Here is a 16,106-nt window from a genome sequence, read left to right as displayed (position 1 = left end):
AGGGCTATTCACCCAATATCACGCTAGCTGTGTGCCACGTGTGGACAGCGGAGCATTGTCGGTGTAGCTCTTCTCTCACACTGTGTGATCTTTAACTTCCCCATATCCATATTTCATTTTCCTTTTGATTACTCATGCTGCAACAGTATAAGCTTGTGTCTAAATGACTCACAGTGCACTTACAGTGGGGCAAAAAAGTATTTAGTCAGCCACCGATTGTGCAAGTTCCCCCACTTAAAATGATGACAGAGGTCAGTAATTTGCACCAGAGGTACACTTCAACTGTGAGAGACAGAATGTGAAAAAAAAATCCATGAATCCACATGGTAGGATTTGTAAAGAATTTATTCGTAAATCAGGGTGGAAAATAAGTATTTGGTCAATAACAAAAATACAACTCAATACTTTGTAACATAACCTTTGTTGGCAATAACAGAGGTCAAACGTTTACTATAGGTCTTTACCAGGTTTGCACACACAGTAGCTGGTATTTTGGCCCATTCCTCCATGCAGATCTTCTCGAGAGCAGTGATGTTTTGGGGCTGTCGCCGAGCAACACGGACTTTCAACTCCCGCCACAGATTTTCTATGGGGTTGAGGTCTGGAGACTGGCTAGGCCACTCCAGGACTTTCAAATGCTTCTTACGGAGCCACTCCTTTGTTGCCCGGGCGGTGTGTTTTGGATCATTGTCATGTTGGAAGACCCAGCCTCGTTTCATCTTCAAAGTTCTCACTGATGGAAGGAGGTTTTGGCTCAAAATCTCACGATACATGGCCCCATTCATTCTGTCCTTAACACGGATCAGTCGTCCTGTCCCCTTGGCAGAAAAACAGCCCCATAGCATGATGTTTCCACCCCCATGCTTCACAGTAGGTATGGTGTTCTTGGGATGCAACTCAGTATTCTTCTTCCTCCAAACACGACGAGTTGAGTTTATACCAAAAAGTTCTACTTTGGTTTCATCTGACCACATGACATTCTCCCAATCCTCTGCTGTATCATCCATGTGCTCTCTGGCAAACTTCAGACGGGCCTGGACATGCACTGGCTTCAGCAGCGGAACACGTCTGGCACTGCGGGATTTGTTTTATCAGGCTTATATTATATTATAGTATTTTTTTTAATGAGTGTACGTGATGTGTTGGTTGTATGTTTGTTGTTTGTTTTGACATACTGCGAATCAATTTCCCATCAGGGACAATAAAGTTACCATTGACCATTGACCATTGATTGATTCCCTGCCGTTGTAGTGTGTTCCTGATGGTGACCTTTGTTACTTTGGTCCCAGCTCTCTGCAGGTCATTCACCAGGTCCCCCCGTGTGGTTCTGGGATCTTTGCTCACCGTTCTCATGATCATTTTGACCCCACGGGATGAGATCTTGCGTGGAGCCCCAGATCGAGGGAGATTATCAGTGGTCTTGTATGTCTTCCATTTTCTGATGATTGCTCCCACAGTTGATTTTTTTCACACCAAGCTGCTTGCCTATTGTAGATTCACTCTTCCCAGTCTGGTGCAGGTCTACAATACTTTTCCTGGTGTCCTTCGAAAGCTCTTTGGTCTTGGCCATGGCGGAGTTTGGAGTCTGACTGTTTGAGGCTGTGGACAGGTGTCTTTTATACAGATGATGAGTTCAAACAGGTGCCATTCATACAGGTAACGAGTGGGGGACAGAAAAGCTTCTTACAGAAGACGTTACAGGTCTGTGAGAGCCAGAGATTTTCCTTGTTTGAGGTGACCAAATACTTATTTTCCACCCTAATTTACGAATAAATTCTTTACAAATCCTACCATGTGGATTCATGGATTTTTTTTCCACATTCTGTCTCTCACAGTTGAAGTGTACCTCTGGTGCAAATTACTGACCTCTGTCATCATTTTAAGTGGGGGAACTTGCACAATCGGTGGCTGACTAAATACTTTTTTGCCCCACTGTATGTCACTCAAAGGTTCTTGTGTTGAAGAATACCTAAACTTAAGTAGATGCTGAAATAGACCCCAAAACGGGTTTCCAGGAACTGTAGCCGTCCCCAGTTTTGCTGTGCAGAACCACAGGAAGGACTTCCTCCAAGGACTATGAAAAAAGTTCTTCTTAAGAAAAAGAAGGTCAAGTCTCGCTGTATCAGTTTATGATCAGTAAATGTGTTTATTCATGACTTATAAGTAAATATAACTCCACCTGTAACTGCATTCTGGTGTATAAACAGAAAATTAATGTTGAAAAATGCAAAAAGAAGAAAATGATACTAAAAATCTTGTTGTTTTTTTAAAGCATTATGACACAAAAATTTAGCCTATCAAACGGTCTCAGTGCTACTCAGTTTTGTTACTTCAGTTTCTACTGGTAGAAAATGATAAATAGCTGCTTATAAACTACAAACCAAATGAAAGAAATGAAGCTTATGGCTACATTATAAATTTGAACAATAACACAGCAGAAGCAGTGAATGAAGGGTGGGGGTGTAAATGAAATGTAAAATAAAAGTTAGGGGGACTCAGAAATACTAAAAAAATGACATCAATTAAAACATTTTGACACCTTCATTTAATGTCTACAGTTTCATTTGCAAATATCTGCTGAATTTTAGCGGCTCATCTGGGACGCACTCACTGATTTCTCATTGCATGACCCATAAATCTTTTCTTTGCAAGATGACATATGTGTGCTTAGCCCCTGTTCCCTTCACGAACATGAAAGCATCCATTCAGTGTGGCATAGTCCAGCTCAGTGATCTGATAGTGCCCTCCAGAGGCTGACATTCTTTCAGACAAGCAGAGATGCTGCAAAACCTCCACAGCTGCTGGCAAGCTGCATGTCCAGCTGCCTGTAATATGGGAGAGGGGAGGCTAATGCTAACCAGGCGTCAGGTCTGATTATGGTGATTATGGTTGTGAGAACTCTTGAGGCTATGAGAGCTTTATATGGACAACTGGGCTAGGGGAGGAAAGATGTTAAGGGCAGGGGAAGTGTGTGACTATGATTATGTGCTCGCTGCACGTTCATGTTTGGTGACTGTAATGAGCAGCTTGTTTTCACTTCATGTGTGTTTTATGCATTTGGACTTATTCACAATGGAAGCGGTGTCGTGTCAGCAACCTTTTTTAATCCCCAGCCATGAAAGCCCCAGGCACATAGAGCAGAACCACTGAGGTACTGTAGTAAGTGGAATTTGACACAATTCAATTCAATTCATTTTTTTTTATAAAGCGCCAAATCACAACTACAGTCGCCTCAAGGCGCTTTATATTGTAAGGTAGACCCTACAATAATACATAAAGAGAAAAACCCAACAATCATATGACCCCCTATGAGCAAGCACTTTGGTGTCAGTGGGAAGGAAAAACTCCCTTTTAACAGGAAGAAACTTCCAGCAGAACCAGGCTCAGGGAGGGGCGGGGCCATCTGCTGCGACCAGTTGGGGTGAGAGAAGGAAAACAGGATAGAGGACATGCTGTGGAAGAGAGACAGAGATTAATAAACAAGTATGATTCGATGCAGAGAGGTCTATTGACACATAGTGAGTGAAAAAGGTGACTGGAAAGGAGACGCCGGACATAGAAGAGGGGCCTGAAAACTGAATGTTCTCCCTCCAATTCTACTTTTAAATACTCTAGGAACAACAAGTAAGCCTGCAGTGTGAGAGCAAAGTGCTCTAATGATATGATACCTTATATGGTACTATAAGGTCATTAAGATAAGATGGGGCCTGATTATTCAAGACCTTGTATGTAAGGAGCAGGATTTTGAATTCAATTCTGGATTTAACAGGAAGCCAATGAAGGGAAGCCAATACAGGAGAAATATGCTCTCTCTTGCTAGTCCCTGTCAGTACTCTTGCTGCAGCATTTTGGATTAACTGAAGGCTTTTCAGGGAGTTTTTAGGACTTCCTGATAATAATGAATTGCAGTTGTCCGGCCTGGAAGTAATAAATGCATGAACTAATTTTTCAGCGTCACTCTGAGACAGGATATTTCTAATTTTAGAGATGTTGCGCAAATGGAAGAAAGCAGTCTTACATATTTGTTTAATATGTGCGTTGAAGGACATGTCCTGGTCAAAAATGACTCCAAGGTTCCTCACAGCGTTACTGGAGGCCAAGGTAATGCCATCCAGAGTAAGAATCTGGTTAGATACCATATTTCTAAGATTTTCAGGGCCGAGTACAATAACCTCAGTTTTATCTGTGCTAAGGAGCAGAAAGTTAGAATGTCTTTAAGACATTCCTGCAGTTTAACTAATTGGTGTGTGTTATCTGGCTTCATAGATACAGTGGGGCAAAAAAGTATTTAGTCAGCCACCGATTGTGCCCCTGTTTGAACTCATCATCTGTATAAAAGACACCTGTCCACAGCCTCAAACAGTCAGACTCCAAACTCCGCCATGGCCAAGACCAAAGAGCTTTCGAAGGACACCAGGAAAAGTATTGTAGACCTGCACCAGACTGGGAAGAGTGAATCTACAATAGGCAAGCAGCTTGGTGTGAAAAAATCAACTGTGGGAGCAATCATCAGAAAATGGAAGACATACAAGACCAATGATAATCTCCCTCGATCTGGGGCTCCACGCAAGATCTCATCCCGTGGGGTCAAAATGATCATGAGAACGGTGAGCAAAGATCCCAGAACCACACGGGGGGACCTGGTGAATGACCTGCAGAGAGCTGGGACCAAAGTAACAAAGGTCACCATCAGTAACACACTACAACGGCAGGGAATCAAATCCCGCAGTGCCAGACGTGTTCCGCTGCTGAAGCCAGTGCATGTCCAGGCCCGTCTGAAGTTTGCCAGAGAGCACATGGATGATACAGCAGAGGATTGGGAGAATGTCATGTGGTCAGATGAAACCAAAGTAGAACTTTTTGGTATAAACTCAACTCGTCGTGTTTGGAGGACGAAGAATACTGAGTTGCATCCCAAGAACACCATACCTACTGTGAAGCATGGGGGTGGAAACATCATGCTATGGGGCTGTTTTTCTGCCAAGGGGACAGGACGACTGATCCGTGTTAAGGACAGAATGAATGGGGCCATGTATCGTGAGATTTTGAGCCAAAACCTCCTTCCATCAGTGAGAACTTTGAAGATGAAACGAGGCTGGGTCTTCCAACATGACAATGATCCAAAACACACCGCCCGGGCAACAAAGGAGTGGATCCGTAAGAAGCATTTGAAAGTCCTGGAGTGGCCTAGCCAGTCTCCAGACCTCAACCCCATAGAAAATCTGTGGCGGGAGTTGAAAGTCCGTGTTGCTCAGCGACAGCCCCAAAACATCACTGCTCTCGAGAAGATCTGCATTGAGGAATGGGCCAAAATACCAGCTACTGTGTGTGCAAACCTGGTAAAGACCTATAGTAAACGTTTGACCTCTGTTATTGCCAACAAAGGTTATGTTACAAAGTATTGAGTTGTATTTTTGTTATTGACCAAATACTTATTTTCCACCCTGATTTACGAATAAATTCTTTACAAATCCTACCATGTGGATTCATGGATTTTTTTTTCACATTCTGTCTCTCACAGTTGAAGTGTACCTCTGGTGCAAATTACTGACCTCTGTCATCATTTTAGGTGGGGGAACTTGCACAATCGGTGGCTGACTAAATACTTTTTTGCCCCACTGTAGATAGGGCTGGGTGTCATCTGCATAGCAGTGAAAATGTGTACAATGTCTTCTGATGATTCTGCCTAAGGGAAGCATGTATAATGTAAACAGAATTGGTCCTAGCACTGAACCCTGTGCAACTCCATAATTAACCTCAGTGTATGAAGAGGACTCTCCATTTACATGAACAAATTGGAGTCTATTAGATAGATATGATGCAAACCACTGCAGTGCAGTACCTGTAATACCTACAGCATGTTCTAATCGCTCTAATAGGATATTATGGTCAACAGTATCGAATGCTGCACTGAGGTCTAGCAGGACAAGCACAGAGAAGAGTCCACTGTCAGAGGCCATAAAAAGATCATTTGTAACCTTCACTAAAGCTGTTTCTGTGCTGTGATGAGCTCTGAAACCTGACTGAAACTCTTCAGGAGTATTTAGTGAAAGAAACTTGTAAGAAAGACTAGCCCCTCAAATATTCAAGATGATAAACTGTAGTATTATCCATCCATTTATTCATTTCTTTAGCCTTTTATTGATCTCATTGTACGCAAGGGACTTGAGCTGGTCCCAGCTGACATAGTGCGAGAGTTTGCCAGTTCTATGGCTTTCTAAAAATATCAGTATGACTTGTGGTTTAACATTTTCGTAGTAAATTTTTTTGTCAAGTACCACATTTGCTTCTTGTTAATTCTGTATCCTTTCGAGAGGGCCATTCCTTATAAAATTGTCCCTTCTTTGTACAAAAGTTCGACATTTTGGAATATTGTTTTCCACCATCATCTAGAGAAAAGTGGAGGAAACTTACATACTTTATTTTTGCTATAATGACTTATAACTCACAAATACTTTTTCTGCACAGAAATATAACTTTAGGTTTAGATTAGGTTTAGCGAAACATCTGAGTTTAGATTTAAAGAGAAAACTTGTTATAAGTCTGATTTTTTTTTCCTCTCTATGCATGTTTTGTGACTATATATGTATAACTATATATGTATCACTCTGTCACAATTTTCTTGTGTTTCTCAGGGCCTAATGCCATTCAACACCTGTTCCTGTCATGCTGTTAACACAAGTGTCCAGCCAACTACAGATTTTTTTCTTGCGTCTTATGGCACAGGCATGTGCTGAGGAAGGCAACTTCTGTCCTGTTGTGTTCAGATCATCCTCTCTTTAACGATTTTCAACTGCTTCCATCAGGTCGTCGTTATAAAATGACTGCAGTGAAGACAAAGCGACACAAATTGTCGTTTGTACCTAGTGCTATTATCTTAATTAACAACACTAAATTGTAAGTGTTGTTGCCATTGCACATTGCACTTTTTTCGATGGAATATCTAGGTTGTTTTATCAGGCTTATATTATATTATAGTATTTTTTTAATGAGTGTACGTGATGTGTTGGTTGTATGTTTGTTGTTTGTTTTGACATACTGCGAATCAATTTCCCATCAGGGACAATAAAGTTACCATTGACCATTGACCATTGACCATTGACTACCACTAAAAGATCAAAGGGCTGCCAGCACAATTATGCAATTAATCTGTTTGCTAGACAGGACACCTGAAGAACAAAAGAAAATGTTATATATGACTCATATATACATATCCATAAGACAAAGTCATTTGCACTGATCAACTACTTTTCTGTTTTTGAGGGACACATTTCACACACAATAGCATTTCACTATAAAGGATATTCAAATGCTTCCCAAACCATCTTTGAGTGGATTTTCCTTTGTCCACTTGTTTGAATGCATGTAGTTTTTTTTTTTTTGTTGTTTTTTTTTCCCCAGTGGAATTAAAGTTAATTTAGATAATGCTTCTTCTAACCCTGATTCCCCAGATAGGTATCTGCAGGCATTATGAGATAGTGGTGAGATTATAAAATATGTCTAAACAGACAGCAGACCATAAAGTGATGATACAGTCTCTGGTACTTAAATGGTGTTCTGCTGCCCCCAAATGGCAAACAAATTAAAAATAAAATCCTAACAAATCTGCAATGTGGCTTTTCCCCAGCCATGATTTCAATTACTGCTAATCAGTGTTAACCTGTGTAAAGTTTAGCTGGACTTGAGTCACACAATAGCCTGCAAAGTAAAAACAACAGTAGTGTGGAGTGAGGGAATGCAGCAGATGAGTCAAACTGAGTCTCCTTCACATTGGAACTTTCTTCTATGTAAAACTGTAACTTTAAGTTTTTGGTAAATGATTGTTATCGAGCTGAGAAGGAAAAAGTAAACGTTACCCAACCGTCCATCCATTTTCTACTGCTTGGGGGGTTGGGCCGTGGTGGCAGCACCCTGAGTGGAGCCCAGAACTCCCTCTCCTCAGCCACTTCCTCCAGCTCATCCGGGTGAGCCTGCTCATCTGCCCAACCCTGTACTGAGGCCTTTGTTAATGTGTTTGAAGAAAACTGATTGTTCTCTTCTCAGAGTGTCCACTTTATATTACTTGTAGTATCTTTTTTGGATGAGCATGTGATGCTTTTTTCTTTGTGTTTCTGCAGCTCTTTTCCATCTTCGCATTTGCAACATGTGGCGGTTATACTGGGCAGCTGCAGGTTAGCGTGGACTGCATGGAGAAGGCCAGCAGCAACCTCAGCATTGGCATTGACTTTGGTTATCCTTTCAGGTGATTGGCCTTCATGTGTCTGACAGCCTGCTGACATTTTGGGATCTAAGAGCTTTATATGAAATGTATGAACTGCTGACAGTGAAAGTTAATTGTTCATTGCTTTTGTACTTGACCCGTGCATGCGTGCGTGTGTGCACCAGGTTGTACCAGGTGTCCTTTGAAGCACCCATGTGTGAAGCCATGAGGAGGGAGCGTGTTTTCCTGACCGGAGACTATTCATCCTCTGCTGAGTTCTTTGTCACCATTGCAGTCTTCGCCTTCCTTTATTCCCTCACGGCTGCCATTATCTACATCTTCTTTTTAAACAAGTACCACGAAAACAGCCGAGCACCACTCATTGTGAGTACAGTCGATGAAACACTTTCTCAGTCCTTATTAGGTAGTTTATCAAGAGTACGTTATGCACATAGTCTGACCCTCTATTCTTCCAGGTTGACGTCTTCCATTGACTCACAAACTAACTATTCACTCATTTAAAGTAAGCATTTAAAGTAATGCTATAGTTTTATTGCTGAATTCTCATGGACATGATCGCTCTCGTTTCTTCCAGGATTTTGTAGTGACAGTAGTGTTCTCCTTCTTGTGGCTGGTCAGTTCCTCCGCTTGGGCCAAGGCCCTGTCCGATGTCAAAGTGGCCACCGATCCAGATGAGGTGCAGCTCCTCATCTCTGCCTGCAAAGACCAGACCAACAAATGTGGATCTTTGCATGGACCTCGCTGGTCTGGACTCAACACCTCAGTGGTAGGTACAAAAGATGTGGAAATGCATGAAAAGATCAACTAGAAAAGCTCAGTTTTCTGAACATGTTTAAACTGATGTGTGGAACCTGAAATAGCTGAACAGTGTGAACGACTGATGTTATGGTAGTGTATGGGAGATGTAACCAGTGAAAAAGGCAGAAATTGTGGTTCAAGCTGAATGAATATGTGGGGGCAGTTATGCCAAGATTATTTGAATGTTTTGATGTTTATTGTAAATTTGTTTCTTTCACTGTCTCTTCAGGTTTTTGGGTTTCTCAACTTTGTTCTATGGGCTGGAAACATCTGGTTTGTCTTCAAGGAGACCGGCTGGCACAAGGGTGCTTCAAGATTTGCAGCCGGGGCGTCTGAGAAGCAGGGTGGCACATTTAGCCAGCAGTCATACAACCAGGGAAGTTTTGACCAGTCAGGGAGCTACAACACCCAGGGCAATATGGGTCAGCCATCTGAGTATAGCCAGGTGGGAGGGCCCACTTCCTACCCAAGTCAAATGTAATTGTCTCTTTTCATTTTGCAAGTAGCACCTCAGCGTCTTTAAGCAGGGCAATCAGGCGTGATAGAAGAAGACGGAAGTGAAGTTTGTCTGTGCAGAATGCAAAACGGTGGTCATAAAACCAATGTCGGTGTGTCCAAGTACACTCATTGTAGATACAAGTGTTGTTGGGTAAAGTTATTAGATATAGTCTTTTACTCCTTCTCTTTCAGAGGTGTTGTTTGCTGAATGCTGTATTTCTTGTGGTCTGAAACACATTAGTAACAGTTTCTCTCTCTCTCTGTGCTCAGTAATTGACATACAATGTTTTGATTGGATGTCTTTTCCAAAGTGGTTTGCATTCTGTCGTGGAAGGAAAAAGTACTCCGTGTTTGTATACTCCAAAGTTTCCAAGTGCATGATGTTTTATGTGTTCTAATACGCTTTCTGTGAAACAAAGGGGGGTGGGGGAGACATGCATTTTATCTCTGAAAGTTTACACCCTGACTGATTACTAGACATTCATCAGTTAAGTATTACTACAAGTGTAATTTCTTTTTAATCTAATAAGAAATATATTTTGATAATGGGAATTCACATATCAATTCAGAATAAATTCAGTGATTTGTCTGTGACACAAACGCATTCCAGCTTCATTCTAACACTGGCTACTGACGATGTCAAAAAGTCTTCAAAAACTAAGGCAATAACTTCATAACTTCATTCTGCAAAACATACAGGGAATGTGCAAGAAAACCAAATTGTATATGCAACCATTGCAGCATGTAGTTTCTGTTCCTTTCATTTTCATTTCTTCTGCACAGGCAGCATCACATTGGCATTTTATTTGTAAAGAGGGAGTTTGTCTCCCCTTATTGTTTGCAAGTGGCTGCTCCTGCTACAAATGCCTGGGACTGCTTCCTATGCCATCGTCAGACTGATGAGTAATTCCATATCCAAGTTCCACCTCTCTAAAGCATGACCAGAGCATCCACACACACTAATAAAGCCCAGCAAAAAAGCTATAGTGACAACAGAAGACTAGTGAATATTAGATTCATCTGTATATAACGGCTACTGAGCTTTAGTTTACTTTAAAAATCACAGTTCCTTTCTGCACCACAGAGGTGTGACTGTGTGTATGGTAAAGTCAAAATCAAAGGATAATGCGTGGTTGCTGTTTGTTTACATTAATGAGACTTGTGCAACCCTGTTCTTTGAACTTCTAAGCATGTGGCTTGCATCAGTGTAATAAAGTAGACTGAACATCCATGCACTGTATAATAATCTGGCATCCTTGATGACTGTGTACAGGTCAGGAATTCAGGAATTCATCCTAATAAAAATGTATAAATTTGTCCATAAACGACTTCTTCATCTGTTCTGATATCTTGATTTGATCTGTAACCTCTGACCCTTTTCCTTGATTTCCCAAGAACAAAGCAAGGACACACGGCTGTCTTTCTGTTTGATATAAGAAACGCAAACTGAGACACAAATGTATGTGGTGTCTCTGCGTGTAGGTTTTGGAGTGTAACAGTTCATCTTTTACCGTACCTTATTCACTTTCTGAACTACACTATAGAAAATAAAGCAAAGAGCAATAAACACATACATGGATTTCATCATACCACTCTGAAATTCCTAGAAATTGATTTCTGAATGTTTTGGTGTCTTCATAATGTTTACTTAAAAAAATGTGTATTTAAATAGTTTTATGTACATCCATCCATCTTCATCCGCTTTATCCGGGGCCGGGTCGCGGGGGCAGCAGCCTAAGCAAAGAGGCCCAGACCTCCCTCTCCCCAGCCACCTCCTCCAGCTTATCCGGGGGGAATACCAAGGCTTTCCCAGGCCAGCCGAGAGATATAATCTCTCCAGCGTGTCCTGGGTCTGCCCCGGGGCCTCCTCCCGGTGGGACATGCCTGGAACACCTCACCCAGGAGGCGCCCAGGGGGCATCCTTGTCAGATGGACTGTACAGTTTTATGTACAGTAATAGTAATAACAGTAATGTGTCCTCATGATTTAGTGTGTTTTCCTTTGTAGCACTCAGTGGCCTAAAGTCCAAATCTTAAAATCCAAATGAATACAGAATTATAACATCATAGTCTATGTCTCAGGAATTTGCGCATCAATAATAAAAATGAATTGTCTCAACAGTATTTTGAAATGTAAGCCTGTGCATTTTTAAAGGTCTCTCTCTCTAAAAGGTCACTCACTCCCCTCCAAATGATGCAGGAGTTTCCACTAAGACCAGGAATATATTAAAATGAAAATTAAAACCACAGTAGTTTGTTTGAACTCTTGCTTTTCTTCATAAGTTATACTCCTAATTCAAGATTTGCAGTGTTTGTTTTCTTATTTGTGTGTCTAATATAGTCTGTGTCATCTAAAAACACACTTTACTTTGCTTTTTCTTCCCAATAAGTAATTTTAATTACATGTAAAAAAAAAAAACGGGGCTTTTGCAGTTATCTGCGCTAACATGGCTACAAGTCAGGTGTGACTTGCTTTTCCACTGCGAGCATGTGGTGCAGAAAACATCGCGTGTGACCAGCAGAGGGAGATATCCCAACAGCTTAACGCTTGTCGCTGACACCGACGAGGAAGCCAATATCTGGAGCTGATCAGTGAAACCTCCACCGGATCAGACCAGACATGGGCACACTGCACCACCTAAACGCGCTCATCACCGAGCGGCTCACCGCGGCGGCGGTGGAGATTTTCGGGGCTGTGGAGAAAACCTTAATAGACTACCAGGGAGAGATCAGCCGATCCAAGCAGGAGATAAATCAGCTGCGATCACTGCTCTCCTGGCCTGAAGTCAGGCTACACAGATCAGGTGTGTAAATGTAATACTCATTACTTTATGTTAAAGGCTGCAGCTGTTTCACCTCTAGACTTTTGTCGTACCATTCAGCAGATCATCTTTTGAGTGCCCGCAGTAATGAAGAGGCTCCTCCTGAGGGCTCACATGTGAGCCCAAAGCCCCAGAGCATCCTGCACATTAAAGAGGAGCATGATCAAAGGGATGCTCAGCAAGGAGCCTCCTGTAGGCAGCAGAGTGATGCCACAGTGTCACCTGAGGTTGTGACAAGAGGAGATCACGAGGATCCACCCTTGCACCTATACACTGTATTAACTGTTGAGCAGGCAGCAGCTATCAAAGCTGAGCCACACGGAGATGAGTGTTTAACATCTACCTGCGGAATAAACGCGGAGTCAGAAGTTCAACAACTTAACCCAGAAGGTGAGGAGAGGACTGAGTAAAAGCACATCCAGCAAAAGCTGGCATCAGTTATTTTGTTCTTATATCAGTCCGAGCGCTGGAATGAGAAAAATAGTGTGTTTTTCATTGCATGAGCTGGAGATGCTTCCCATAATGAGCAGGTTTGTTTACATTCATGAGCTAATACCTGTCTGAGTGACCAAATCTCAAGTGTATCACTGCAGTAAACGACAGATTTCCTTTACATTCATGTTGTGTTTCAATGTTAAACAGAAAGGTGAAAGGAAATGTCAAACGCAGCCGTCTCTCATGTTCAAATATACTGATAACCGTGGTACTAATTAGATATAAATAATTAAAAATGATGGCAATTTATTATTAATATTTTAATATAATATTTTATAATAATAATATAATATTTTTTTAGATCCACTGGAGATCACTTATTCTAAGAATCATGGGACTCAACAAGACCAGAGCCAGTATCAGCACCGCTACAACCGTCATACATCTAAGATCATAAAAGTGCAGGCGTTTACATCATCTAAACCTCAGGAAGAGGCGGACTGTGACTGTACACTACCTCATCAGCCACTAGATGATTATAATGAGGCTCCTTCTCTAACCCTGAGCCCCAAATGCAGTCTGAGCAACAATGCATTTACTACAGAAAACAGGACAGATGTTGAAGGCTGTACACTGTCTGGAGAGTCTCAGTCTGTCCACTCTGTAGAGCCAGAGCAGCTTGTTGGTCAGAGTGAGCATACTAAAAACATAGAGGGTGTGGGGATTAAGCTGCTCAAACCATCGGGAACAAGACAACAGAAAAGACAAATCTCCGAGTTGAACTCCAAGGATGGAGACAGTATGGAAGAAGATGGAAATCATTTCATAAGGGAGAGAAGGCACACATGCCCCATTTGTGCTAAGCGTTTTAAAGAGTCGAGTCATTTGAAAGATCACGTGAGGATCCACACAGGAGAGAAGCCTTACCGCTGTAAGGAATGCGGCGTGAACTTCAGGCAGAGCGGAGCCCTGACGTTACACATGAGAATCCACACAGGAGAGCGACCGTACCAGTGCACAGAGTGCGGCAGGCGCTTCAATCGTAAAGGTGACATGGAGACTCACAGGGTGACGCACACAGGGGAGAGGCCTCATTCGTGCTTGTTTTGTGGGAAAACCTTTCAAAGGAAGAGCCAATTAAACACACATCTGAAGATCCATGAAGAGGACAGAACCGATTACACTCACCCACTGTGACTGTTCACAGGAGACAGAAGTGACATGTCTAAAACCCTTTATTTTTAATTGCAACTGATGTTACAACTGTAGGACTCAAGGAAGCATGCTAGGATAAAATCATTCCATTTGCAGTCCACAGTTCTCATCATCAGTGACTTCAACACTTTCACCAATGCAAATCCCTCTCCTAACAACACGTTATTTCTCTGTGTAAAACCAGGTTCTTGCCGAGCCTAGAACCATATATCTTCATTTCATTAGAGACTAACAATATTATTAAACTGTGTCTTATCATTATCATTGTAACATTAGATGTGAGTCATATAACAATCTCTATAAGTAATATGTGCAACTTTTACGCCACAAACTGAAAGAGCTCGTGTGAGCAGATGTCTCTGAGTATCAGTGCTAATGCAAACCAGAAATTCTTTAGTGAAGACAAATTTAATAAAGAAAGCTGCTGTAACGCAAACTGTAGAGTTAAAGGAGATGAACACAATGTCTCAGTTTTAATAGGTAGTTGTCAAAACAAAACTAGCATATACATCAAAGGGCAAGACAATAAAAAATGAATTCATTCAGCTGACAAACATTTTCTACTAGACAATTTTTGTGTCTCCAAAGTAAATAAATTGTCGTTTTTTTGAATATTTTCATTGTGTCTGTTTTTTAAATGAAAACATAAGCATTACATGACAACAGGGGTCTCGAACTCCAGTCTCTGAAACCATGTGTGCCTGTTGCAACACACCTGAATATAATTAGTAGGTCATTAGCAAGAGTATAGAACTTGACTGCATGCTGAGGTGGCAATTCAGCCATTTGATTCATATTGCAGCAGCTCATGAGTGAATGAACATGGTGCAATAAAGTACTGTTGGAAGTACATTTTTCCAAAAACGTACATTTACTTAAATTTGCTTGAGTACTGTTAGCGGTTGCCACTTTAGCATGTGTAGCATTGTGTAGGTGTCAAAGAAGAGGAATCTGTTGAGAAATTCATGTCAACTATCACAGATGTTTTTTATTATATTTTTAATAAGACGCTATTACACTCCTTGAAAGTTGTTAAATGTGAACAGACTTTTCCTTTATTTTTTGTGGAATACTACAGCAGATATAGATGAAACTTGGCTCAGAGGGACAGTAGGTGGCCCAGAGGAGGAATGTGTTGAAAGTTTGATGTCAACTATCAAGTATGATTTTTAATTAATTTTTGAATATGATGCAACCAGGCTGTCCCAATGCAATGTGTGCGCGCGTGTAAGTGTCCTCGGGTCTGCGATCGGTAAAGAAGGAGAAAAGGCGCTGCCGTAAAGGCTAGTGTAGAAGCGCAAGAAATGTTATGCGGCGGCTAAGAGGCGGCTGAACTTTGGAAGTCGTTGGTGTAGAGTTTTCAAAGTACTTGTAGAAAAAGCTCCTGGAAGCGCTCACATGTGAAAGTCACATTCGATTGTTGGCTTCTGCTTTTATACCTGCCGCTCAACACGTCATCCTCATCACCTTGACTCCCAGTGTCACCCAAGCAAAGTGGAGTGATAAACACGTCGGCTTTATTTATTCAGAATAAGTTTCCCGTAAAAATTATTTCCCATTTAGTTTCACAGTTTCGATTCAAACGTTTTTGTTTTTTTTTTTAAAACGTAGTGTTGTAATATTTTATATATATATATTTGTATTTTTAATCATTAATTCATCACTTTATAAACAAGAAGTATCAATAACTGAAAATCGTAACGAAAACTCATCACGTTAAGTCTGATTATTTCTTTCGTTAAAACGAATTGCGTTAGTCGATCACTTTTTAAAAAATATTTAAAGAAAATATCATCTTCATGCAGAAAACGAATAAAAAATGAATATATACAATAAAGTTGCCGTACTGTAAAATATTGTCGCAGCATTTAACTGCGCCTTTGATAAAGATGTTTCGCCCTTTTCCCGTTGTAGTTCAGAGTGAAATTTAGCTGCATGTGTTACAAACGCTTGTGTATAGTGATTTATGCGCAACTTTTGAGGACTCTGACCACACCTTAAACTATTTTACAAACGCGAATTTCAAACTTCGCGGTCCTAGCCTGTTTGGTGCCACTCCCTCTGGAGGGTGGTTAGGGTGGTGTCTGAGAGGCAGATGTTGTCCAAGATAAGGACAAT

At 41.3% G+C, this 16,106-nt stretch overlaps 2 protein-coding genes across 4 annotated transcripts in view; both read left to right on the top strand.

Annotated features, from left to right (window-relative positions):
* The window catches only part of synpra (synaptoporin a), a 31,293-nt gene extending 20,994 nt beyond the window's left edge, over positions 1-10,299 (top strand). The window contains exons 1-5 of one of the 2 annotated variants that reach the window (XM_076883838.1): positions 7,697-7,964; positions 8,118-8,242; positions 8,386-8,584; positions 8,796-8,987; positions 9,249-10,299. In XM_076883838.1, coding sequence (XP_076739953.1) covers positions 8,187-8,242; positions 8,386-8,584; positions 8,796-8,987; positions 9,249-9,500 — 699 coding nt within the window. In that variant the 5' untranslated portion in view covers positions 7,697-7,964; positions 8,118-8,186 and the 3' untranslated portion in view covers positions 9,501-10,299. Of the gene's footprint in view, positions 1-7,696; positions 7,965-8,117; positions 8,243-8,385; positions 8,585-8,795; positions 8,988-9,248 lie in introns of those variants that run through there. The other variant, XM_004545275.3, reaches the window with a different exon arrangement.
* Positions 10,300-12,087: 1,788 nt separating this feature from the next.
* Positions 12,088-14,570, top strand: LOC101475913 (uncharacterized). Of its 2 annotated transcripts, none has more exons than XM_004545278.3 (3): positions 12,088-12,320; positions 12,402-12,728; positions 13,135-14,570. In XM_004545278.3, exons 1-3 carry the CDS (start codon positions 12,137-12,139, stop codon positions 13,968-13,970), a joined length of 1,347 nt encoding a protein of 448 aa, XP_004545335.1. In that variant the 5' UTR covers positions 12,088-12,136; the 3' UTR covers positions 13,971-14,570. The 2 variants fall into 2 exon arrangements, with proteins under 2 accessions (XP_004545335.1, XP_004545334.1); XM_004545277.3 differs by having other exon boundaries at positions 12,399-12,728.
* The last annotated feature ends 1,536 nt before the right edge of the window (positions 14,571-16,106 follow it).

The sequence above is a fragment of the Maylandia zebra genome, linkage group LG5 (genome assembly GCF_041146795.1).
Source record: "Maylandia zebra isolate NMK-2024a linkage group LG5, Mzebra_GT3a, whole genome shotgun sequence".
Classification (NCBI taxonomy): Eukaryota; Metazoa; Chordata; class Actinopteri; order Cichliformes; family Cichlidae; genus Maylandia; species Maylandia zebra.
The sequence above is the reverse complement of the archived record's forward strand: the minus strand, read 5'-3'. Positions and strand labels throughout refer to the sequence as shown.